This window comes from Rhipicephalus microplus, chromosome 6, assembly GCF_043290135.1.
Source record: "Rhipicephalus microplus isolate Deutch F79 chromosome 6, USDA_Rmic, whole genome shotgun sequence".
In the NCBI taxonomy this organism is placed as follows: Eukaryota; Metazoa; Arthropoda; class Arachnida; order Ixodida; family Ixodidae; genus Rhipicephalus; species Rhipicephalus microplus.
In genome coordinates, this window is record NC_134705.1 from 186,342,805 (window position 1) to 186,369,369 (window position 26,565).

At 46.0% G+C, this 26,565-nt stretch overlaps 2 protein-coding genes across 3 annotated transcripts; one reads left to right on the forward strand and one right to left on the reverse strand.

Moving 5' to 3' along the window:
- Positions 1-120: 120 nt before the first annotated feature.
- On the forward strand, positions 121-13,602 carry Pnn (desmosome associated protein-like protein pinnin). 2 transcript variants are annotated; one of them, XM_037418420.2, is made up of 9 exons: positions 121-242; positions 585-659; positions 1,467-1,532; positions 2,420-2,477; positions 3,942-4,127; positions 5,424-5,579; positions 6,008-6,146; positions 8,440-8,826; positions 13,054-13,602. In XM_037418420.2, exons 1-9 carry the CDS (start codon positions 124-126, stop codon positions 13,263-13,265), a joined length of 1,398 nt encoding a protein of 465 aa, XP_037274317.2. In that variant the 5' UTR covers positions 121-123; the 3' UTR covers positions 13,266-13,602. The 2 variants fall into 2 exon arrangements, with proteins under 2 accessions (XP_037274317.2, XP_037274318.2); XM_037418421.2 differs by having other exon boundaries at positions 13,057-13,602.
- A 3,833-nt stretch (positions 13,603-17,435) lies between these two features.
- Positions 17,436-26,249, reverse strand: Zip102B (Zinc/iron regulated transporter-related protein 102B). Its single transcript, XM_037418419.2, has 7 exons — positions 26,002-26,249; positions 25,706-25,811; positions 24,177-24,428; positions 21,781-21,858; positions 20,710-20,795; positions 19,722-19,856; positions 17,436-18,307 (listed from the first exon to the last, which is right to left on the reverse strand). Exons 1-7 carry the CDS (start codon positions 26,095-26,097, stop codon positions 18,056-18,058), a joined length of 1,005 nt encoding a protein of 334 aa, XP_037274316.2. The 5' UTR covers positions 26,098-26,249; the 3' UTR covers positions 17,436-18,055.
- Between the last annotated feature and the right edge of the window lie 316 nt (positions 26,250-26,565).

The window sequence follows — 26,565 nt, forward strand, 5'->3', positions numbered from 1 at the left end:
CTAACACATATTTATACGCCACCATGTATAAAACTATATGTTGAGTATTTCGCGATAATTATTCAAATAAATATTTTAGTAAGTGTGTTTTGACTTCTGCGTTCCTAAACAACGATACCCAAGATGGCGGCGTCTGGCGTGTTTTCCCTGCTCAAAGCCGAGTTTGAAGCGGCGCAAAAGTCTCTCAAGGATGTGGACGAAACCATCAAGAAGCTCACGGGCCGAAACCCCGAGGAGTTCAGGCAAGCGCACGGCCGCTTAGCTATTCGAATCCTCAATAAAATCGGCGACCCGCGAGAGACACAGGCGTCCGCGCTTCACGAAAGCGCGCTCGCGTCTGTGGTTCGCAATCATTCATTTTGCGGCACCGAAGGAGCGTCTGCCGTGAGGCATGACGAAGTACACCCACTCTCGAAACCCTGAAATGTTGTCCCCAAACTGCATCCATTACGCTCGGTGCTAGTTTCGTTCGCCCGGAGAATCTGTAAACCGCGCGCGATACTGTGGCGTCTCGTGTCGGTCTTTTTATTTGCCGCCGCGGCACGCGTTGAATCTCGTCATGTTCTTTGTTTGTTTTTTCCCAGGAACCAAGCCCGCAGACAGGCAGGACCTGCTCAGAAGGCTGCCACCGAACAAGGAGGCCGGGAACGGTTCACGAAGTGAGTGGCTCCGTTCCAAGCCGTTTCCAGAGCATAGCGCGCACACACACGTTGCCACGGGAAAGAGAGGCGCCGTCGTTACTAGCCGTAACAGCTGGGCCCGTAACTACACAAAAGCGATACCCCGTGCACCTTCGGATTGTAGAGAAACACTTCTCGCCCCCCCCCCCCCCTACTTCATCAAGCAACGACAGAGAATCTCTCTGGGAATCTCTCAGGTTGCGCTATGAATGGCGGCATAAACGTCGTAAATTCGCCGGTGAGATCTCTGCCTCATCCCGCCGTAAAGAATTCGGAGGACGTGGACCTGAGATTGTGGCAGTTCTTCTAGGGGGACTTTAGGACCGCGATTGGCGGATGTAAAGCGAAATATTTTGTGACACCTGGAATGTTTCGTCTGGCGAAGTTTCGTTTCGAAACTGCGACGGATTGTGGACCTCACCAACGACGCTGACGCCGTGACTTCGCCTTAGCGTGCGTAATAAACGTTACCCAATTTACTGAAATGCAAAAAAAAAAGACGCGTACCGTCAGATTTGGGTGCACGTTAAAGAACTCCAGGTGGTCCAAAATTTCCGGAGCCCTCCACTACGGCGTCTCTCATACTCGTATGGTGGTTTCGGGAGGTTAAACCCCGCGCATCAATCAGTGTGCTATCCGTAGGGTTGACGAGACGTGGGCAGTTACATTTGCTTCAGTGAATGTAGTACAATAAAAGGTGTGGGCTGGTGTTCTCCGCAGCGTTCACAGAAAAAAAAGCTGTAGGTGCAAGTGCTGAGTGTGTGTTTTTTGTGTGAATAATTACAGGAAGCCGGCTATCGCAACAGCAGGTCCCCCCGCCAAACGAAGAAACCTTGGAGGACCGCCGCTACGGTATGTTTGCATATAGCAGAAGTGTTTCGCATTTAAGCGTGTTAATTTTCTGTTAAAGAGAGAATGGGTGATATCATGAACAAATGCGCATGTGTGTAATGTAGCTGGCAACATAACACAAAGCTTTCCGGGAAATGCTTGTGCATTCACCCTGAAAATTTGCTTCATTGTCTTCAACCTTATATAAGGCCTTGGAAATATCTGCTTGATGTTATCCCAGCCCCTGACCAATATTTTACCTCGCGCAGTCGACGCACTCTAGCTTTCTCTCTTAATACAGATAATTTCATTCAGTTCGGTTCATAGTGTAACAAAAATAATTTGGGTGTTGACACTTCCCGCCCGTTACGACGGAGACAGCATCCAGATAGTGTTCGGCTTTAGTATATGAGCTGGCCACAGTATCATGGTGCTATAGCAAAGGGGTGCTGCGACATGAGGAGAGAAATAACGTGACGAGGCAGACACATTTCTTTTTTTTTTTTTGCCTCAATTTTTTTTAATCACCGTACACACTTGTAACTAAAGCTAGAAATGCAAACCGCATTTTTCGCAACCGAAAAAAAAAAAGCTACATGTGGGGGCGACGCTGCAGTTGCCTGCACGGCACCTACACGATGTTCTCTCGTACAGAGCGCTGTTACGGACGCTACATACGCAGCTCATCACCTATAGCACATACGCGGGAGCTGGAGGGACTGAAAGTCGGGAACATTATCTGGATGCACCGTGGAGCAAAGTGTCCGCACCTAAATTATTTTATTAAGATTGTTTTGGGGTTTTGATAGATTTAGAATAAAGTTCGAAATAAGGTATCTCTTATACTGCTATTTGTTCATGCCTTGACACTGTAGCCATTGCTTATTCCTTCTTGTGAACCGTTGCAGGACACCAATCGAAGCTCCCGCAGAGGACAGCGGCGACGAGGAAGAACTACCGAGAAAGGTATTATTTACAGTTATCACGATCAAAACCCATAACAATTGATGAGTCGGCCTTTGGGGCATACATTTACGGCGGTTCTGTGTATAACCCGCCCCTGCATATAACCAGCACCATTGTGTAAAAAATATTTAATCTAGGAAATAAATTTTGCCGAGATCTTCATGTATTGCCAAGAAGAAATCTTGTTTGTGCTGCCATGTAGAGTTGCCATAAAGGCGCATTGCTCACCGAAATGCACATATTTTTAGCTCTAAATTTTTTTTCTGGTGAAGTTGCACATGAGAAAACATGGTGTGTGTGTGTGTGCGCACACAATCGGCTATTATTGGACCCCTCTTCCACTACGAGAAACTTAAGTTAATGCATGTTGTTGTGTCTTGAAGTAAAGTGCAAAAAAAAATGGAGATTACGAGAATGCAGTATCGCACTACTCTCCATTGTTCTTTCGTGCTTTACTTTTAAATGCATGTGTACCGATTGCCCAGTTGTCCTGGTCAGTTCACTATCTAGTTGCCCTTTGCTCGAGTCGCGGGGACATTGCAGTACTGCACCGTGAATGTTTGCAGAAATTCATTGATATGCATACCTATAGGAGATGGGAATACCAGGGGGTTTGGACTGCGCCGCTTCCAGCAAATTTCGTACGGATGTTCTTAACAATCATCAATTGAATGTGCCTTTCTGTTTTGAGTCGCTCAAAGGCCCCTTATTCATTTTTTTATGCATTGCAATAGGTGAATTCTGTATTGGACATTCTACAGGGTTTTGTGGCCATCGTACACGCCAGAAATCATTGCCGAAGTTGAACCTATCCTAACCTCGTGGCCGTGTCTACTTACGTATTCAATTAATTTAGGTCATCCAATGCATGAAGCCCTTCCACTTTTGTGCCAGTCTTTTCTTTCCCAATCAGGGATGAGTATGCATTCTTCCATGGTGCACATTTGAAAGCAGAAGCATGCCATTCTATGTTCTTCAGTTTCACCATTCATTCTGCTTGCAGACATTGCTAGTACCGAGGTGAATTTTAGTCTGTATTTTTGGCTGTTCAGTTTCTCGAGATTTCTGTGACTAGAACTGGCTATGTGAACGACTATACTATACAGGCGTATAAATTGTGCATTACGCTCAGACACAGTGTACGCTTTCTCATTCTGGCAGAAGAAGCTTTGGTTACAATTAGAAATAATGATTGCACCTGCGCACTTGCTGTATGCCTACTATCACACAATGCCCGAGCTTGTGCATCACAGAGTCACCATGGAAAAGAAAGAAGAGTATCGCAGGCCCTGTATTGATAAAAACTGTATTTTTTCATCCACACAACACACTCTGCTGATTATCGCGTGTGTTTTCAAACTAATTCTTGTGCGCGCTGCCTCGTTAGAGGGCATCATTGCTGATTTCAGCGAAGTGTCTGGCAGGCACGTGTCGACCGACAGTCGTACTGGTGATGTTTGACAGGGTGGCGTTCAGTCCTCCGTTGTGGCGGCGCCCGCGAAGGATTCGTTGCGGACGCGCCGAGAAGTGAGCGCCCTGCAAAAGGGCGACCGCAAGTGCATGGAGCGCAACCGGCGCATGTTCGGCATGATGCTGGGCACCCTGCAGAAGTTCCAGAGCGAGGAGACCAAACGCAAGGACCAGGTTCAGGTATGTCATGTCATTCAGCCCCCCCCTCCCTTCCCCCCAACACCTGCAGACCACCTGATGCATCATCATCATACCGTATATACTTGTGTATAACAGACTTTATTAAAAACTATAGTCTTGGGATAGTTAAATGCAAAAATTTTGGCTTGTCTGTCTGTCACGCAAAGCGATTCAGCCATGCGGCAATTGCTTAGCACTTGTTGAATGCCCCGCCATCTTGAACTGGTTGCAGCGTGTATACTTGGGACATAGTCAATCATAAAGCAAATATTACGCATATCTGAGGTGCAAAATCGGTATATTTATAAGGGTTAGGTGGCATGTTTTTTTACTAGAAAATGCATTGATACATAATTCTAGGAACCCTAGTGTTTCTAAGGCTCTGCTAAAAATGCGGCGCTATACAGGAAAGAGGGCCGGCAAAAGACTTGTCTTTCGACGACATTTGCAGCGAAGTATGAAGACACGCGGCCAATTCTTTTATCAAATTTTGCTCGTGTGTGTGTTATACGGGCAGTAAGCCTGTAACTACACAGGATTCGTAGTGCCACTGCGACTATTGTGTCGGTCAACTCAAAAGCTGGCGGCAGAACATTTCATTACACTATTTTGACTGAGGCCTTCACGTTAATCGCTGTCGAACTACTAGCTCACCTCATGAGTGTGGTACCACAAGTGATCGTTCACCATGGTAAAAATGGCTGGGTCTGAATACCTAACATCATAACCACATGCAGTGACATGGGCTGCCATACGTACTATTTCTCATTTTGGGAAGGTTGGTAACGCCTCTTCGAGACTGTCTATCACTTTATCGCCTTGCTGGACCCTGAATTTGAATTCCCGTGCAGCCGGCTCTGATGTTGTGGACATGTTACTTTATTCTTTATGTGCACATGCTTGACAAAAGGATGTACAGTCGAAGCTCATTATAAAAAAAGTTAGGTCTCACACGAGTATAAACTTGCTATAACCGAAAATCTGTTGTAAAGGTATATTTCTAACACTTTGTTTATTGCTAGACTGTTCGTCATTTACTGCGTTATAACCGATATTTCGTTATATTCGGGTTCGTTATGTCGAGGTCCGAGTGTAATGTTAGAACCCCGCCTCGTTGATAAGCAGGTGCAAGTAGCACGTATTTTTGTAATCTTTCTCGCCTTTCCCATTTTATTACTTGCACTAATGTTATTCACAACCACCGAACCTAACAGTTGATTCAGTTAACGTCGGTGCACAGACTGGTGAGCGCCCTTCCCCGCCTAACCGTTGCGTGTGCCTGCCCTTTCCTCACAGTCCCAGAAGCGTGCTGAAATTGAACAGAAGCTGGAACAGGCAGCCGAGCGTGAAAAGGCGGAGCTGCGCAAGGAGCGTCAGGACCTGTTCCTGGCGCGACGCCAGAAGCAGCAGGGCATTCGTCGGCTAGAGCTCAAGATGGAGGTGGCCCGCCTGGTGGGTGGCTGTTGCCTGAATGACGGGGGGCACAATCTCGTACACGTTCTATGATGCAGTCGAACCTCATTATAGTGAAGTACCGTCAGAACGATAAGTTAGAGTCGACTCTTGTCAATTCAGTTTGGAAATGATCTCAGGATTTTGTTTGAATTATCTAAGTTCTCATAAATATCACTCTGGGCAATACTACAACTGACGTTGTGACGTTTATTATTTCTTAGAGCCACAGAAACATCATAGTCGGGTCTGCATGATTGCCAGCAAAGTTTTTCCGGAGCCCTCCACTGCGGCGTTTCTCATAATCATGTCGTAGTTTTTGGGCGTAAAACACCAGATATTATTATTATTATTATTATTATTATTATTATTATTATTATTATTATTATTTGTTGCTTGTACCATTTTCATTTCGTCCTTCCTCCCAGCACGAGGAAGCTGAGGCCCGCCAGCGACTGCTGCTCAACTTCATCCACACGAGGACCAAGCCGCACATTATGTTCAAGCCGGCCAGGCACACACCCGAAACGGAGAAGCGGCTCAAGGAGTCCCAAAAACGCATCCTCGGTCAGTGCGACACCTCTGCGTGCTATCAATGAGCACTGACAGACAATAATGCCAAGAAAAGTGCACTCAAACCTCATTATGACAAAGTAGCATCTTACTAGAAATTACGCTCGGTATATCCCAAAATTTGTTATAGCGGTTATTCTTAACACTGTACCTATTGCAACACTATTTTTCATTTACTTCGTTATACCAAATATTTCGTTATATTGAGGTTTGAGTGTACAGGGGATGGTATTAAAAGTAATTGTATTGTAAACAAGAAGGAAGAAATGTGGACAAAAAGATCACTTGCCACCAGCAGAATCGAAACCTGCCGCCTTCGAATAATACGCACTAGTGTCTAAGAAAAAAAACCAGCATGCAGGACATTCAGTCACTTCATTCTAACAGCCAATACGTTTCAGTTTGCGCACAGGGTTGAGCAAAATTCAACATGAACATCTCATTGGTAAGTTAGTACGAATAGTAAGTTTTATACTTGAGATTAACTGCGCGAAAATAGTGCATGGCGGTCAGCAAATTATCCCGTCTATTTTCTGTTCATCGTGTTATTTTTGTGCTGTTAACCTTAAGTATTCCCTACCAATTATCCCAGTCAGCCACTATTAAGGTGAATTTCAGGTTTGAAGTTAACTTGAAGTGAATAGCGATTTGGTTAAATAATTTAAAATTGAATTCAAATAGCATATATCGCATATTTTAAAGAAAAATAAGCATATTTGTCATTACCCAACTAAGCTGCACAGAATTCTTTTTTAACGCTTGAAACTAGGCATCTGCAAGTTTCGTTTTTTTTTTTTTTTTTTTTTTTTAATGGAGTGGAAGCAAGTTTGAATAGTAGCTGGATTTGACTTTCGGTTGTTAAGCTGTAAAATGTGTTGCATCTTAAAATTTACTGCACTTAGGTCATATAAGCTGGTGTAACATGTTTCCTGAAACTTAAAAAATGATGAATCGTAAGTGAAGGTAATAAACTCATTTAACTGACAGTGCAGATTTTTTCTGGATAGATGCATTCACTGTATAGTACCTTCATTGCAACAAAACAAAAGGTAACATGTGCACTAATGTATACCTACGAACACTTAGAAATTTCTGATAATTTAAGTTCAACTCGAAGCAAACTCAAATACTGTAATATTCGTTCAAATATTCGAAGTTTTCAAATATTCACACTAGCCAAGCCTACTCATTAGTGTTGAGGCTGGTAAAACTAGGAACGTTTATTGTTGCTATAGTATTTGTGTAGGCTTTTTCAACTGATCTTTGCTATAGCCGTCATTTCCCAGATATGTATATGTATGTAAAGAAAAGTAAATCAGAAGGAGAAAATTCCAACACACCAAACCGGAGATTCAAACGAATGAGCTGTCGCTCCGCAGCACGCTGCGTTAGACAATTCAACCAATCGCCATGCATGTGCCGCCATAATAACGGCGAGTCATCTATGTACACAATTTACCACAGGCGGTACACAGGTCTCGGAGGAGCTTGTGCGTGTACTTTAATACGCAGCGTGCCTACATTTTCTTTCAGTGTCAAAACTGCCCTTGAGACACGCACAAAGAAGCTGCCCCATTCTGTACCAGCTCACGTTACGGAACGAAAAAGAAAAAACACCACCAGGCACAAGGAAAACCTTGCATCAGACGCCACCATGTGGCAGGAGACACAGACGTGTTGCTCCACGCTCTCCTGTTTAAAAGAAAAAGAAATATTTCAGAGTGTTAGGTACTGTACTCTGTTATGCCTCCGAGTCCGAGCAATGCGTTGCTCGGACTCAGAGGCATAACTTTAACACCTTCATTCACGCTTTTTCTATGTATACGTGTATGTTCTTTCGAGTATCCTTCTTTGTGCCTCACCGGAGCGATGCAGGAATCGAACTGCCTGTCGTTCTCTGTGTGACATTCCAATTTCTTGCTGTCGCATTCATTGCTTCGCCCATGAGATGAGACTTGGAATATTCTACTTCACGATAAAAGTATCAGACAACGCTATATCATGGTTTTGATGGCCACAGTTCAATTGCGTATAATGTATTGAAAATCAGACTCTGTGAGGTCTTGTTGCTAATGAGGCATCCACCTTAAATGTGGGCAACCCTGACCATCGTGTACCACATGCACGTCGCTAGGGCTTATCTATTGCACTTGCTTCTGAAGAATGGCACAAAAGGTCACGTGCTGATGCAAAAGTGACATGTTGGGCTGACTGCATAACGTAATGCTCCCTCTTTTTCTTAACTTTTATTCGTGACTAACGAGCATGGTCGCTTCTGCCCATGCAGCCATCATTGAGAGCCGGCGCGCCAAGGTCAAGGAAGAGCTGGACGCGATCGACGAGCTCTACCACCGCGACAACATCAACGCTCATGCCGGCGAAGAGGAAGAGGAGGAGATCTACCCCGACAAGGAGAACCGGGGACCATCCAAGGACCAGTCTGTGGAGGACGAAGAGCAAGCCGCCGTGAACAGCGGTGCAGAACCTTCGACTGACGCGGATAGGCAAGGCCGAGTCGAAGCGAAATCCGAGCCCAGGGGCAACGGCGAGGTGGCGGAAGGAACAGCCACTACGAAGGCTACCGATGGTGATGTGGAGGAACCGATGGACACCGCGGAACCCGCAGAAGCCGCAAAGGGACAGTCTGCTGCGGGTGACCGGAGCAAACTAGAGGGTAAGCTTAGTGTTGAGCAGCAGCCTCAGTGACACAGTTGTTGTGGTGCTATGAGCTATGTTATCGTTTTATGAGCCACGACAAGCTAGCGACACCTGGTGCCAGACAACAAAATCGCCGTCTTTTCAGTTGGTAAAAGAAACTGGTCTTGTGAGTTGCTTCCCGTTCTGCCGCACTGGCGGGGTGCATTAGGGCGCACTTGTTTCTTGCTCCGTTGCCACAGACTTTTTGTGTAAGCTTGTTGACGCCGACACGTGAAGTGTAAAAGTTGCATGCCCGCTGACGGGAACGCCACTGTCATCAGCTTAAAATGTTGCGGAAAAGCACATGCGGGCGTACTCGCTCAGCCTGTTGTCTTTTTAAAATTTTTCTGCTCTATGGTTGCCGGCCGCTGCAACGCTAGTGCGACGCATCCTCACCGTGGCGCAACGCGAACTTATGAACGTTAGCATACCGCATGTACTCATAGAGCTCATCCCAACGAAAGGGCGTGGCCCCGGCCTGTTTGTGCTGAACGTGTATAGCAGACCCAAAGCCAGACACCGCTTTAGCACGTTACTGCGAGAAGTGCGCGAGGCAGCTGCCGACGGGCCCTTGCTCATCGCGGGCGACTTCAACGCGCCCCACGCGGCGTGGGGGTACGGCTACGAAACGCCAAAAGGTAAGCGCCTTTGGGACGATGCGCAGAATGAGGGCCTCGAGCTCATCACAGACCCTTCCGCGCCTACGCGCAGGGGCAACAGCGTATGTGTAGACACCTCACCCGACCTCACATTTACCAAGAACGTTGCTAGCGCGCGATGGAACAATACACAGGAGGACCTGGGTAGCGATCACTCAGTGATCGAGATCCAGGTCGACGCTGAACCTCACCACCGCGTTCATCGGGAAGGTACCAAGGGCAAGAACCACCGGCTGGTGGATTAGGACGCGTATCGCAAAGTCCGGAAAGAGCAGAATCGTGGCAGTGCGGCTATTGAGGATATAGATAGCTGGACTGCGACGCTCAAGGGGGATTTAGAAACGGCGACGCAGGAGGTTCCGCCAGAAGCACAGCTCGAAGTGGTAGGCAGCAAACTCCTATTCATGTGGGAAGCCAAGCGCAGCCTGCAAGACAGGTGGAAGTGTCAACGCCACAATCGAACGCTGCGCAGACGCATAGCACGGCTAAGCAAGGACATGGAAGAGCATGCGTTACAGGTATGCAAAACGCAATGGGATGGAGAACCAGCTGGGACAGGCCAAGACGTGGCATCTCCTCCGGCACCTCTTGGATCCGGAGGAGACGAAAACATCGCACGCACATAAGCTTAACAAGTTGCTGCACGACTACAAAGGCACCCACGCGGACTTTCTAGATGACGTGCGAAGCCGTTACTTTCAGTCACGTAGCCCCCTCGCGCACTCTGCATACGCCTAGGAGGGTGAGGGTAACGCGGAGCTAGACGAGGACTTCAGCGTTGCAGAGGTGAGGGCAGTGCTGCACAGGCTCAACACAAAGTCGGCGCCAGGCCCGGATGGGATAACCAACAAAGCGCTACGTAACTTGGACGATGAGTCGATAGAACAACTGACGGCTTATATGAACGAGTGCTGGAATGCGGGCGCTATACCGAACTCGTAGAAGACGGCGCACATAATTATGATTCCCAAACCGGGCAAACGAGTACAGATTGACAACCTTCGACCGATATCCCTGACGTCCTGCGTTGGTAAGGTCATGGAACATGTGGTTCTCGCTCGCCTTACCAACTACCTCGAGGACCGAAACATGCTCCCACACACGATGCTGGTGTTCCGTCGTAACCTTTCCACGAAGGACGTTATGCTTCAACTCAAGCACGATATCGTAGACAATCCCACACGATCCACCAAAGCGATACTCGGGCTCGACCTCAAAAAGGCGTTCGACAACGTTAGCCATGCTGCGATACTTGAAAGTATACGAGCGTTGGGACTGGGCGAGAGAACGTACCACTACGTACGGGATTTTCTTACGGGCCGCCGGGCCCGATTAGCGATCGGCGGACTAGAATCGCAAGACATATGCATGGGTTGTACGGGCACACCGCAGGGCTCCGTAATCTCGCCCATGCTCTTTAACCTCGTGCTTGTCGGATTACCACGAAAACTCGCTAAGATAGAAGGCCTCCACCATAGCTTGTACGCCTATATCACCCTCTGTGTTGCCGAGGGAAATGACGGCCACGTAGAGCAAACGCTGCAGGAAGCCGTCGACGTGGTGCAGGACTACCTTCGCGACACTGGCCTCGAATGTTCCGCCGCTAAATCGGAGCTCCTGCTCTATAGACCCTCGCGCAGGGGCCGTAAACCCAAGAACGCCGATTCCGCATTAGAGTGCGCATATAGAGAAATTAATGTACGCACATCAGACGGCGCTGTCATCCCACAAGTTAACACCATTAGGGTACTGGGCTTGCGCCTGTCCACCAACGGCCACAACGGTGAAACCGTTTGCAGACTAGAGGGCGCGGTCAATGAAACAATCCGGTTGCTGAAACGAATAACAAATCGGCATACCAGAATGAAGGAAAGCAATACCATTCACCTGGTACATGCTTTCGTTATGAACCATATAACGTACGTCGCCTCCTACCTCAAGTGGCAGGCGACTGAACGCACCAAACTAGATTGTCTCATCCGCAAGGCGTACAAACGCGCAATCGGATTACCGGCCAATACCAGCACGGAAAAATTTCTCGAGCTGGGGTTGCACAATACTCTAGATGAGATAATCGAAGCACACAACATCGCCCAGTACGAACGTCTGGCGAAGACCAGAACTGGTCGACACATCATCGAGACACTGGGTATCAACTACCATACGCAGCGCGGCGAAAAGGTCGGGATACCCAGACGTATTCGCGAGCGCATCGTCGTTCTGCCGTTGCCTAAGAACATGCACCCGACACATCACATCGGTCGGCGCAACAGGCGTGCCCAAGACCTTTAAAAGAAATTCGGCAATAGCAAAGACACAGTTTACGTGGACGCGGCTCGTTACGACTGCCACCGCGGCTTCGCGGTCGCGATCACGGATAATGTAGGAACCGACGCGTGTAAGGCGTGCGGAGCCAGAGTGACGCTGCAGCACATGCTGTGGAAGTGTACCGGTAACGCGCAGCAGTCCCCTACGAACCTGGTAGACATGGCAGTCTCGAACCGCGAGGCGCGATGGGAGGCGGCTCTGCTCAGCCACGACCTTGCCGATCAACTGTGGGCCGTCCGGCAAACCCAGGATGCCGCCCGGGTCCAAGGACTCGAGGCCATCACCTAGGCCGGGGTGCTTGTAGCCCCACCCCGCTCAATGACGCCGGACATGTTCAATAAAGTTTTTTACTCACTCACTCACTATGGTTGCAGCAGCTTTGTGTTGCAGGGCACCGCCGGGGCTATAGAAATATAGCTAGGGCATTGCATGCCCTAGTTATATTTTTGCCTCTGTGACCCGAGTTGAGTTTATTTGACTGCGTGGCAGGTACATGAGAGCAAAGGGAAAAAAAGGTGCGTTTCACAGCCTGTCTGGCTCAGCCACCGTTTGAACAAGAAAATTGCAGGCACGGTAGAGCAGCAAATCTAACATAAACTATTCATCTGGCCCACCACAGCTAAGAATGAAATAAAATTCTGAGATACACACAAGAATTATTTTGAAACGATGCAATAGGTAAACAGATAATACTAATGAACTATCACAGGGATGGCTTAATAGTTGCAAATGATGCACTAAGCACATCGTATGTAGTATATTAGTTTTCACTGTGAATTTTCACTTGTTCAGTGCATTCGGAAGATGGAAATGTCATGCTTTATGAGCCAATCCACAATTTGACCAAATTGGACCTGCTGACCTGAAAGACATGGGTTTGATCCCAGCCACTGTGGTCACATCTCGATGGAAGTTAAATGCTATAGATCTGCATACTGTGTAATGTCAGTGCATGGTTAAGAACTCCAGTTTTTAGATGTGGAGCCCTCCACTAGATCTCTCAAAGATGGAGTCTGTTTTTGGACGTTATTCCCTACAAACTGACAAGCCAAGCCAAGCATAACCAGGTAAAGATATGTGTATATTTGTCATTAAAATATCCTTTAAGAAATTTAGTTTGTGCTCACCATTGTGTCTTTACAAACAGTGGCTGTTCTATTCAACACTCGAAATTTGAGAATGTTCGCCCGACCCCTGGCGTATCCCGTTTCTCGCAGCAGCCAAGGAAACTACCGCCAACCGGGAATCGGCAGAGGGCTCGACTGAGCCTACCGAAAACGAACCAACCACGAAAGCCGCCGATACGTCGGAAGAGTCGGCCAAAGCCGAAGAAGAACCATTGAAGGAAGAGGCACCAGTAGCCCCCGCCGAGGTTCCCAGCATCAACGCGCTAGGAGATGAAAAGTTTGAACCCATATACGACGAATAGACCTCTGCGCTACCGCCGCCATCTCTCGGGAAATTCGGTCGGCCAGCTGTACAGCCATTACTGTGTCGATTTCGCATTGTTCAGTGGGTGCCATGCCTCAGCGACACTTACTGGAGACTAAGCACGGACTCAAGTGCCGCCCGAGTCCCACCTGTTCGTTCCATTCAATCCGTGGAAAAAAAAAGACAATGTTGCTGGACGGTGTCTCCCACGAGGCTTCATTGAAGGTGGTCGAGAGCATCGCGCAACTGGAAAACTGTCACTGAAAATTGTATCTACGACACAAAGTTCTTGAGAGATCGGATATATATATACAAATATACACTTTGTGAACGCATGCATGAACTGCAAATGGTGCGACCTCTAGTGTAGATTATGCGGAATTAGAAGCCGAAGGTAAGATATGAGCGAAACTTGATCGTAGGGTGCATTTATTCTTGTTTTTGCTTGCTGGGCTATTTGCAGTATGAATCGTAGTGGCTGGACATTCTCGATTGCGCAGTCTTGTATCATTACATTGCGATTCTCACTTACAATGAACCGTCTGCCAGTGCATTCATTCGTGTTCAATTCAAGAAGTAATTTTCATTGCTGAACTAAAAAAAGTGACTTAAAAAAGCTTTGTGCTGCCAGCTGCACTTAGAGCATTCACTTTCATAAAAATGGCACAGGTCGCTGGGGAGCGTCGAAAGTTTTAACCGCACATGGTCTCATTGTCGCCATCACATCTTAGGTCATGTCAGTTTTACTAGCACATCACGTTCAGTTTCTAGTTTTACAGTGCGGGGTGGTGGTTCTCACAGTGGGCAGCCACCACGAATCTTTGCAGAGTCTGTCGCTGCAAAATTTTTACTTATGCAGCAGCAGCACCTTTTGACTTCGTTAAAGTGCCAATGCCTACCTGTAGCTTAGGCACCTCATTGAAAGGAGTCTACATATCTGCCACAAACCAGCACAGCCCAAGGTTTGTTTTTCTTTGTTTTGTTTGTTTATCTCTGGAGCATGTGTGTTCAATCGTGCTGATTTCAGTCATTACTACCACAATTGGAATTTGGAATTACCCTAACTGTTGTTGAAACATGTTTGAACAAGTTACGGCTAGGTACTGCGAGCATAAAATCGAAGCTCTATTGATCAGGTTTGGAAGAACGAGTTAATTTGCTCCTTTTCATGGCATGCATTACAAATCTTTATTTTTTTGTGTGCGTGTGTGTTTCACCAGACAGGATAGTCCATTTATGCATTTGCTGCTAACCAAGACATTTGCCACATTTGTCGAAGCAGTATTCGATTTCAGCTCGCCCTCTCAAAGTGCAGTCTTCGACAGAGCAGGCGCTCCGACACTTCGTGCAGTCTGGGATAACAGAAATGCCGGCAGGGGCAGCGTCGCACGTCAACCAGCATTGAAGTTGCTCCACAGGGGCTGTTCATAGGCTCATATTGAATGCTTATGACCTACACATTCATGAAGGCAAGCTCAACGTTGCAGTCAACACATGCGGAATCGTCGGTGCATCGTCAGCCAACTTGCAGTGCAAAATTTGTACCTCATTTTCAATTCAGGAGCGATTGCAGTAAGCGTTATTTCATCGTTCATTTGTGTACAGTACTGAGGCTCTATGCTAAAACCGGGTGTCTGTATTTCTGGTTTTCAATGAGCCAGTGTCCATGCATATTGAATGTTGGCATTAAAGAAAGATATTGTGTAACACGTGTCCTGCAGTGCCTCCTTCTCGTCATTTTAACTTCCAATAATCTCATAGTGCTTTGCTTTTAAAAGCTTTTTAAACTGCAAAGTGGTCCTTTCAGAATTTGCGCAGTGCAGACAGAGTATCGTACACTCAAACCTCATAACAAAGTTGCATCTTACATGAAAGTAAGTTAGTTATATTGGAAAATTCGTTATAAGAGTACATTTCTAACGCTATATTCCAGGAGTATTTTTCAGTTACATTGTTATATATCTGTATTCTTTAAACGAGGTCTGAGTATGGTTTGTAGATAATGTAATGACAGCAATGATTTCTGCCTGTGAGTTAGTGTTATGTTACTTTGTTATAACCAATATTCCGTTATATCCGTATTCTTTAGATCGAGGTTTCAGTGTAGTGTGTACATCATGTAGTGACAGCCATGATTTCTGCCCGAGTTAGTGTTATGTTACTTTGTTATACCAATATTTCGTTATATTCGTATCCTTTAGATCGAGGTTTAAGTTTAGTGTGTAGATTATCTAGTGACAGCCATGATTGTTGTTACATTGTTATAACCTATACTACGTTATATCCGCATTCTTTAAACAGAGGTTTGGGTGTAGTGTGTAGATCATGTAGTGACGGCCATGGTTTCTGCCTGTTAGTGTTATGTTGTTCTACAGCCAACATAGAAAGGCTGTGGGATACCAAATCTTTGAGAAAGCTATGATCACTTTGTCTGGGAATGTGAGCTCTATATAAGTGTTCCAGCTTGTAGTTGGCATTCGGACCTTTTAACCACCACCTAGATTGGAAATGTATGCACTAATAAGAGTAGACATTCGAATAAGTAATATGCTGTAAGCTTTTGCTGTTGGATATACGACTCGCACAACAAAAACCGGTAAAGTTCATTGGAAGCCCACATTTTTTTTTTTCTTTTTTTGGAGTCGGATTGCATGCAATATCATGTACGTGGTACTTCCAGAACATGCTTCCAGAATGTTGCATGCTTGCCATTCACTCAGCAAAGCATTAACAATACTGTACGGGGCATTCTGTCTCAAATTTGTAAAACGTAGCCTGCGCAGAACTCTCTGAAAGCACACAGCGTGGATATGAGAAGCTGTGATTGCTCACTCACCATGGGAACGACCCGTTGTGTGCCTGGATTCGTCTAATATTTATGCATTTGTATTCACACACTCTTGCCTCTCTACACATTGCTATGTATTACACTTCATCTTTCTAGAAATATCCAAGCAGTCTGCATTTTTCTTTTCTTTCCAAAATGTACGAAGGCAATAAGTTTCTCTAGCGTGCATAGCAATAGGTAGTGTACAAAGCAGCTGACGTGCATTTAGACTGCCGTCATCAGATTTGGTGCCCGCAGCCAGTGTAAATGCAGCCTTCAGAAGGTTTTCGTTACATGGGGAGAGCTTGGAAATCGAATTATTGTGTTCATCAAATCAGTGCAACACTCTCTGAAATAACATTGCAAGAATAAACCACTGTACCAGGTGCTTATGCTATTTAAATACCTCTGAACCACAAGAAAATTTCGTGCTAAGTAATGCACATATACTTCGACATAATGAGCACAGATATGACGAATTATCTGTTATAACAAAATAACCAAAATGCAGCTTTAGCAGATAGTGTTATGAATATACATTTATAACGAATTTTATGGTACGTATAACGAAATCTTTTGGTGGAAGATGTGACTTAGTTATAACAAGCTCTGAGTGTACTTCCATTTCGCGCATTCACAATTCATGTCATATGGTCATGAATTTGGCTTGATATCAGAGCCAAAATTACAATTAGAGGTCAGATTTTCAGCGATCATGACACATTTATCACAATGAATTTCTCGCACCAAACTATGTCACGTTTCAGTCAATGAGTACTGTACTTTCGATTCTCGTTAACTATCAGGGGCTAGTTACGAAAACCAAAAAAACACAACTCCAAGCAGAAATTTATTTCAGTGAAATTGAATATGTTGTACTAACCGCACTGAATATAAATTTAAATGGACAAGAAACTCGTATGTCAAAGAAACATTCTCTTTCACAAGTATAATGAACAAGCTTGTTTGTAAGCTCCTCCAATGAAATTTGAAAGTTTTCATTCACAAACAGTGTTGGGCATAGTGGCAGTACAGGAGATGTGTTATCTTAAGGCATTAAAAAGAGGAATGTTTGACAATTTGTACATTTATTTCTGGTTTTAGACAAAATTTTCAAGGTTGTACACTTCCATACTTTGTAAATATACTTCATTTAGACATGGGGTACGTTCCAATAAACTTTGGGATAAAAAAATCGCCCCAGATATAACATTCTAAGCAGTACAAAAACTAAACGTAGCTGCCATTGGGTGATTCACACATACACATTGTATCAGCCGGAAAATGTGGACGAGGCAATGTCAAATGACGAATACCTTGTTACAATGAGCAACCATCCTGTTTTTATACACAAGATATTATAGGTGTCTTTTATTGTCTGCATTGAACTGGCATTGAATGCATACAATGCAAGTATTTTGAGGAAGAAACGGCGATATCACGAGAACATACCGTCGCAATCGAGAAATAATGCGGAAAACAAGGTGATGGATTTCCTGGCCACGCATCGTTCCTTCGGAATGTACAGCCGTGACCGGGCGTCCAGTATTCTGGGAAAGAACAAAAACCGGGCAATACGCACGAAAATGCACAATTGTATAATTACAAGCGACATATTGTGAGGAACAGACGACTTTGCCACAAAAACTCGTCCTTCCTCGAAGAATCTGCGGTGATGTGGATTGTTGCGCATGAGCGGCACATCATCGTCACACACGCCACTGTTCCACGCTTGTTGAAGCGCGCACGTCTTCATCGACAAAGAATAGGTCGGTGTCCGTAAAAAATAACTGGTGTCTTTTAACATCGGTCCGTCGGTGACAACTGCCGGTCGAAAAACCGAGGAGATCCGCCGATCGTCTCAGAGCGGGCTTTGTCCGTCCTCTGCCACTTTAGACGAACCGGCAATCAGTCACTTTGAGCACGGGATGCACTTTAACGAGGCGATTAGCTTATGACGACTAGTGACCGTGGTGTCCGACCGTGAGGATCATGGGCAAGAGCGTGCCGACGACGATGGCCAGCACGTCTGTCCTGGTGAAGCCCTCGTTCGGCGGGGTGTTCAGGCGTCCCCTGTTGTCCGCCTGGTGTGTGGTGTGGCGCACCACCAGCTCGGGAAGCACGTGCACCGTGGCCACGTAAAGGAATGTGCCGGCGCTGAAGAGCAGAGCCACTCCTGTTGCGTTCTGCGACGCCATGGACTGGGGGGCACCCTAGAACACGAGTGCAGGGGCGTCATACATAGAGTTTCCAATTTATTATGCACGGTTATAACCACAGGCAAAACGTAAGGTCCGCCCACACCACCATAGCATGCGTGGCCTTCACCTGCAAGAAACAATGGTGCCGGCTGGTTTCTGCTTAAACCTTGAGTGCTTACTTTCGGCTAATGTGAATAAAGTTGACATCCGTTTTCCCAGAACCTCAAGGGACCACGAAAACATTCGGAAAATCGGGCAGTCCAGAAAAACTTATGCAAGCGAAAACACACTTTTTTAATGGGTATGTTTTGCTGACGGAGAGGGTCACAGCAGGAGTAAAGTATTCTCATTGCAATGCAGCAAATGCATCGTTAACGAGCTGAGCTGTTTATGTTTTAAAAAAAGAAAAAAAATCTGATGTGCCCGGCTCTACCGCATTTTTAAACACTTAGACGCAAAACCAAAGTCGCCTATTTTCATTTGCACAGCGTTTCGGTTGCATAAAGCTTAACCAAACCCATGCGCTACCCATCATTCACATGCTGACTTCCGCAGACACTAGCGCCAGACCTTTCTGTAGAGTACATTTATCGAATTGCTAGTGATAGGACTCAGTTTTGTTTTTCAGCTGCGGTGGTATGAATGGCCAACTTAAGGCAACATAATGACTTGGGCTAGTGCAAATTGAAATATGACCAAGAAACATTACATAAATTATCATGACAAGAAATAAGTTCCTATAAACTGACAAATAAAGGTTTTGTTTCGTTAATTCTGCACAAGTAATGTGTACTGAATCTGTTAGGGGTGGCAATTCATTAAAGGGGTCATGAAAAGAAAATGAAGGTGCCCAGTTGTTATTTTCCTCGCATCAGTAAAGATTAGACATGCCGATTGCAAAATATTTCAATGCAATATTCAGTTCAAAATAGTGATGTCCGTATAAAAATGCAGTTTTCTTGGGCTCCCAAGCGACTATGAGGCGCTGTGGCATCACCATAGGAATGTCCAAAGCCGCAACTACAAAAATGGGACAAATCCGCGAGCTATCATTCGAATTCATGTGGTAAAACAGCAATAAGTAGAGTTCAGCAAAGCAATTTTGATACAGTGTTTTATGCCCAGTGTGAATGAACGGCTGTATTAATTAATGGCCACATGTGCTACAACCAAGTCCGGCTGCAGTCCAACTGTCGACAAGCGTGGCAGGTCAGGCAAATTAATATCAACAGGGTTATAGTCTGGAAGACAACCCCGTGATTAGTGAAAACACGGAGAGCAAAAGCATGCTATGCTGTCCATGTACGTTTCCTGAGGCCTCGTCATCGACACCATGCCCGTTCAACGCCGACGCAACGCGGAAGGTGGCTATTTGCACTCGGATACCGACGGATAGTGCAACGAAAGAAATAGAACAGCCTCTCACCCTGTTTATTGCGAGGAACGTTATGACGGCTAGTAATGGCGCTGCCAATGAGAAAACGAGCAAGTGCTTGCGGATCGTCGAGCGCTCCACGGTCTCGTGCATGAGGAATGACACCAGGGCGAACGCTGCCGGTGCCTGCGAACAGAATAAGGTGCAGGGCACAGGTAGTAAATTAACACCTACATATGGTTCATCTAGGACTAAAGTCACTCTATACTGCCCAATGCAGCGTGCATACCAATTCTACACCATATGGGCAGTGACTAAATCCACTATGTACAGTACTCGCAGATTCAAACGCAACATCCAATTTTTCAGCATGGCGACTGGTTTGTGCAGTTGCTCAAGATCCGCGACGAATCTGGTCTCCAAACATAATGCTGGCCCTGATCTAAGTTTTCAAGCAGAAACTACGCCGGTATGACCTGAAGACGGTGCAAACGAAAGTATGTGCGTCACTCGGCCCTAAATTGTACCGCTTCCATCTATGAGTACTGTACACTCTCTCAGCGCTGCACAGGCAGAAATGTAAACCAGCATGGCACAGAATGAGGAAAGAAGCACTTGTACTTTAGCACTTGGCGACCTATACTCAGTAAATTGAGACCAAACACGTACAGTGCTCCTGAAATGTACAGTGCTCACTTTCGTAAACATGTACATGTTTTCAAAAGTTCTCTAGCACTGTACATGAAAACATGTACAGTGCTCACTTTCATTTCCACTGTATTCAATTCATGTCACATGTGCTTAGTTTTGGCTCAGAGGCAACATAATTTTAGCGGCAACACAAAGCGGTTATCTCAAGAAAATGTGTGTACCAGCCGTCATACTAAGAGCTGGCAATGTTATGTTTTAGTCTGCGAGCACTGTATTAGAGGAAACACAAAACATGCAATAGAGAAAGCTAAAAGTATGTATTATGAGTACGCCTGCAAGGATAAAGCGATATATGACAGCACACAAAGACCACACAAAAGCTTCTCACCTTATGAAGCATTATTGCCAGGAAGACGACAGCCTCGGTGTCGAGGTTTGACGTTGTCGCCGCAGCCCCGAGCGCCACGCCATCGGCTGAGAACAAAGTCGCTTGAAGTTAGAATTTGATCGCATCTGGTGTGACTTGACTAGAAAAGCTTTCACAATGCTAAAATGTGAAAAAAAACAAAGTTTCGTCATCAATGTAAACCAGATGATACACCAGATAGCATGTGATGTACCTTCTAGATTTTTGTTGTAGTGCCAGTTTTAGATGACAGATCAAAGGAAAAGCCTACCAACAAATGCATACTGACTAAGTGTAGCAATAATCATTGCCTGAAGAAAGTAATGAACGCCAGGGGAGTACAGATGCCTCCACGTGAAATAACAATCACGTGCTGTCATATGCACTGGCAGATAATTGCAATCATTCTATGAAAAGGGACATGCACTTTTATTTGCGTGGCCAAAACTCGGACCCTCTAATCGATAGGGTGGATGAATGCCAAATCTAAGGGCTCCATTCGGCATCCTGACATCTGTGTTACACCAAAGTATGTGTGCTTCGAAGACACAAAGCTTTCGCAAGTCACAGCAACACAAGTCACAGCACCAGCAGGGTCACAGAGTTGGTCAAAATTGCCTTTCAATGCACGTAACTATAAAAATTATGCACCTAACAAGAAATACTTTTGTATGAATTCAAAGTTTGTTATAACAAGTTGACTTGTTTCATTGCACCAGGTATGATGCAAATATGGCGCAGAAGGCGACTAGAAGACAAATGCCGTCTTTGACAAAATCGTATTGGTAAGCATTGAAGCATTACAGCGATTGGACAAAACGATACACCGGTGTCATTTGATGATTCTAGAAGACATGGCATCTTCTCTGTCGTCTTGAATGCCCTTTTTTACGCAGTCACAATGCAACATCAACACAGCAGTTGGTAATGACGAAGGAGCAAGACCATTTTTACATTTTCTTCGTCACACCCTATAATTCATTGCAATTAAGGAATCACTCCACTCCAAAAGGCGAGATTCTCGAATCGTGATGGGGCACCGTCAATACTAACCGGCGGCGTGGACCACCAAGCCCAAGGTGGCTGTGAAGCTCCGCCCTTGCGTGTGCACCGAATTCGATCCTTCAGGGTCTGCAGAGAAGAAAGAAACGTGCAACATTGCACAGTCACTGGTTCCATCTGTTAGCTTTGTTGAGGACACCGGGAGAGAGGTAAACAAGACAAAAACACGCAGAATGGACATTACAGTCGACTCACTGGCTACTTCACGGTATAACCCTTTGCAACACAACGCTCTCGTTTGGAGACGCGACTATTTGCCACTTATGTGTACTATTGTCAAGGACGATGCCACAAACACCAAGTGAATGGTGAATTAAACAGGCAACCATATCAGAGCAGTTCGTCTCAAGACAACATAGGCGATTCGCTGCGACGACACACTTACGGGTGCAGCGTCTCAATACGACCACGTGTTTAGTCGACATCCTGTGTGCCTGCAACGATGATGCATTGTTCTTTTGTCGGATAAACGAGATGAGATTTGCACTCATGTTGTTTTCGTCTATTCAGCCTCGTCTATAGACCTTGTTAGAGAAGGATCACCTCCTTTCTGTTCTGTTGCACGGGAGCACAATAGCTGATGCCACAGCTTCCGCGGAGCACTTTTGGGGAGTCACTCGTGTTATCAACCGCCAAGAGAGGATTATGGCAGTGCCCAGGGAGCCTCAGTCAACAAAGTGCATACTCAATTACAACCGACGAAAAAGTGTCAGCTCGGTGCACAGTCATCACTGCCCTTCCCACAAAGAACTTGCACAAATGCTCCATCCAATAGCTTTTATTCACTAGAGTGACATCAAGCATTGCTCAAGTGCTTCAGGTAGCTGACTTTTCAGTAGAGGTGCACATTTGTGTTGCTAGCTTCAGAACAGAATCCTCAATGTCCTGGCAAACTTCATCAGAGATTCTGACATTGCTGCTAAGCCAAATGATATGCTTTAGGTAGCAATGCCAGATCTTTAACTGGGTAGTATTTAGATTAGCCGAGAAAAAGTACTTGCGATTCGAGTGGAAACCATCTACGCCTCTCTGAGGTGAAGGGCAGGCACAACACTGTTCTGTGGATGGAGCCACCATTTCTTTCAGGCTGTAGCATGGTGTAGATTGGAGAGGTGATTCAACGCGGTGAAGCCATGGCGGCATTTTGGTCAGATTCACGTATACACTAAAAAATGGCACTACGCCAATGGGGGCCATCGACCACTAAACACATTTGCAGAGTCCATACCCAAAACCACATCACAGGATTCCAGCTGTCGCTGACATTGCTTCTTCAAAACCACGACGTTGCCATGCCTTTCTTTCGACACAAAGCTTGGGCAGTCTTGAAATGTAGTTGGCGGTGCATCTTTCTAGAGAAACGCATTCCGGAGCGTGTGAACCAAAGCACGGTAGACATCTCCTGGGTTTCAAACACCGAATGTGGCTCAAAGGGCATTTCGCAAAGGTAGAGTGCAACATCCGATGTTTGTGAGGTGTGACTTTCCTTCATACCTTAAGGGACCCTTCTTCTCTCAGTATGGAAAACGATGAGTTACTTGAGCACACGACTTGTACCCTGTTGTGCAAGGTGAAAACACTGCTTCCTCATTGCTTTCTTGGCCTACACACCTCGAATAAGTTCAAAAGGATGAAATAAAACTGTCACATTACAAATAGGTTAACAAAACACGAGTAAAGACATTCAACATGAAATGTTCTATTGCGGGCAGAAATAAGTGAAGTGACGCCCAGCAGTTGCCCACATGCTCCGTCGGATCCATTTCACCTAGCCCCTGCATCTCCGAGGCAACGTGTCACCCCTCCCTCTCAAACCGCAAGTTAGAGCCAAGTATGGTGTCACACATTAACTCTTCACCGCCAAGTGTCGTGAATTTGTGACATACCGAAAAAATTGGAGCAAGCAAGTAACGAAATGCGTGCCACCTTTAATGCAGGCTGTCAAGTACTCACGGGGAATGTAGCTTTCAGCATGAAAAAATCTAGCACCATCTCGTCTAGGGTATTTTATGCTAGAACCAAATGTTTTGTAGCTGATGGCGGAGCTCTCACTTCTTTGTTTTTTTTCTCACCTGGATGACGTAAGTTCTATCTTTAATAATTTGGTTTATTTGGTGTGTACGCACCCAAGATGTGGCCCACAAAATGTTACGTAGTTCTGAAGTAAATTTTTTGTTGTAAGGTCCTCGCTTCTATGGCATATGGAGAATTCGCGACCGACATAGAAGTATGGATTAAAGTTGCATTTTAGACAGCTTAACTGCAGAATCATTTAAAAGTTGCTATTCAAAGCTGTAAAATGAAAATTTTTATTTTGTTTGGCACTTCCATAATTCAGGCGTTAGAGGGTTAACTGATGAAGGCAAAGTTAATCGAAGACGACCTACCACTAACAGCCATGGCCAGAGCCTTGTGATGCTTGTGCTGTGAGATGAGCTGGTCGACGAGCAACATGAAGAGGAAGCCCAGCACCAGCGTGATGCCGACCAGGTTGCGGGGGTCGATCGCCTCGAGCTTGCCGTGCAGCTCGTCCTCGTGTGAGTGGCCGTGGTGGCTCGTTCCACTGGCTGCGGTCAGGGTGGCGTCGCCGAGCTTGTGACCGTTGTGCGCCTCGGTCTGTGCTTCGTGCACCAGCTCCTCTGCATAGTGTCGTTCGTTTACAGCCACGCAACTTTTTTAACAAAACAGTCTTCGTAGGTAGTCAGTTCAAATTACTCTAGTGCATACCAACGTGGGCAGTGAAAGAACCTTTATTATGAGGCTAAGTCAGTTTTGATGAGTACAGAAAACTTCAGTAAGTCTTCAGTTGGACCTAGTTGGTGCATACATTACTGAGGCTAATGCTACAGAATCAAAACGCAAGTGCTGTGTGTATGTTGTGTCTTCTCATTGTGGGGCGTCTGGTGTGCTTGTGCTGTGACTTTAGCCTTACAGTGAAGGTCTACGACTTCAGAAAACCCTGGCAGCCCAACAGCAGAGATGCTTTATTACTAAGCCAAGTCCGTTTTACCTTAACTGGGGTGCTCATAGCCCTATCCCGCTAAATTACACCACATATTTACAATGACCTGTTTACTCTCTCTCTCTATGAACTATTACACCAAAGCAGTACGACGCAAAGTGTTTCACTGGCAGCCAAAGATTGCATTCGATGAATGAATATAATTATTACAGGCATAGGTGCCAATGACAATAATCACAAGAAATTGCATAACAGTGCACTTCAAGAAAAGTGCGAACAGAATAAGCAATATGAAAGAACTAAATATTATGAAAATGTGTCCTATGATCTTCCTCGGAAAAACTGAAGTTAGCTACTGGCCTAGAGAGGCGATAGATGAAACGAAAGCAAAAACATCCTCATGAACAACGTATCACATTTATTATAACTGATGTTACATTTGGCCAGCACCTTTGTAAAAGCAGCAGGTCTACTCCCACGGGCAGCCCTAGAGCTCTAGCATGGCTTTGATGACAAGACAGGCAAGGTTCAAAATCAATTTACATTCAAACCAGCCACATTTCATGTGTTCTAAACCACGATACGATCACAAGAAATGCTGTACATAGTTAGGAACTGCGGATTAATTTCGACCGCCTGGGGTTGCATTAAGTACAACGGTGTTCGTGGCATATCGCCGTGGCTGAGAATCAAGCCCGCGCCCCAAAGCTTAGTTGAGCTGCACTTTTAAGCTGCCAAGGTGTGTCTAACGGTTAAGCGAAACCACCTGCCGTCTTTGCGAAACTGGCGTTACACAATCTACCACTCATGCTGCATTCATTCCAAGAAGAGTGTGGGCCCGTAGGAGACGACGAAGCGCGGAATACGATTAACATCCGAAAGCGATCCAGCCGGGGCCGCTCATCGCCACGCTGCTATAACGCTGTATTCAAGGTCGTGAAAACGAGAACTCACTGATCTGCGTCAGGTACAACGTGCTGATGCCTTCGGGGATGATGACACTAAGCGCCGTGCCCACTAGTAGCCCGGCGCCGAACACAGACACCAAGTGCAGCCGAGCCTGCGTACACGAGACAACAACAAACCCATGAATGAGATCCGCAGCAGATGTTCTTGCGAGCCGGCCAGTCGCTGGATTCGCCAGCCCAGCGTCGGTCCCTCACAAACCACTCGCAACCCTTGACGAGCTGCGACGCTTGAAGCATCGATCGTCGATGACAAGGGCGCGATCGAACGAAACAACCACATACCTCCGTTAGAGGAACCGATAACGGAACCATTCCACTCATGTAGCTGCCGAGGAACATCGCTCCAGCGAGCGCTAGAAGCATCACAAAGTCCGCCATCGCGGTTCGTCGTGGAGCCTCCTTGGGTCAACGCCGGCGGCCGACGGAGGCTATCATCTCGTGCTTGCGGATAACAACAATTACGGGTCTCCGAAGGGCGCCGCAATACATGAAACGTCTTCCCGGCTCTTTCTCGGCCGCGGCAACCATACGTTACATCTGGGCCGCCATCATGCACATGGTAGCCTGTGCCAGCAGTCAATCTCGCATAGCTGGAATATTTTCTTTCCGGCGCCTGCAGCTTTTGACACGTATACAGCGAATTCAGCAATGTTTTTCATCCTTGTTATGAGAAGAAAGTGCTTATCTTCAGCGCATTGACAAGGTTTCATCTACGGGGTGAGCTCGCGCCCGAAAAATTCTGCAGTTTTCAAACGCTTGCGATATGATTGATCACTCGAATTGTAAAAGGAAAACAAAGATCGCATATGCGTACACTGCCTCTTAATAAACACGTCTAGTAAGATG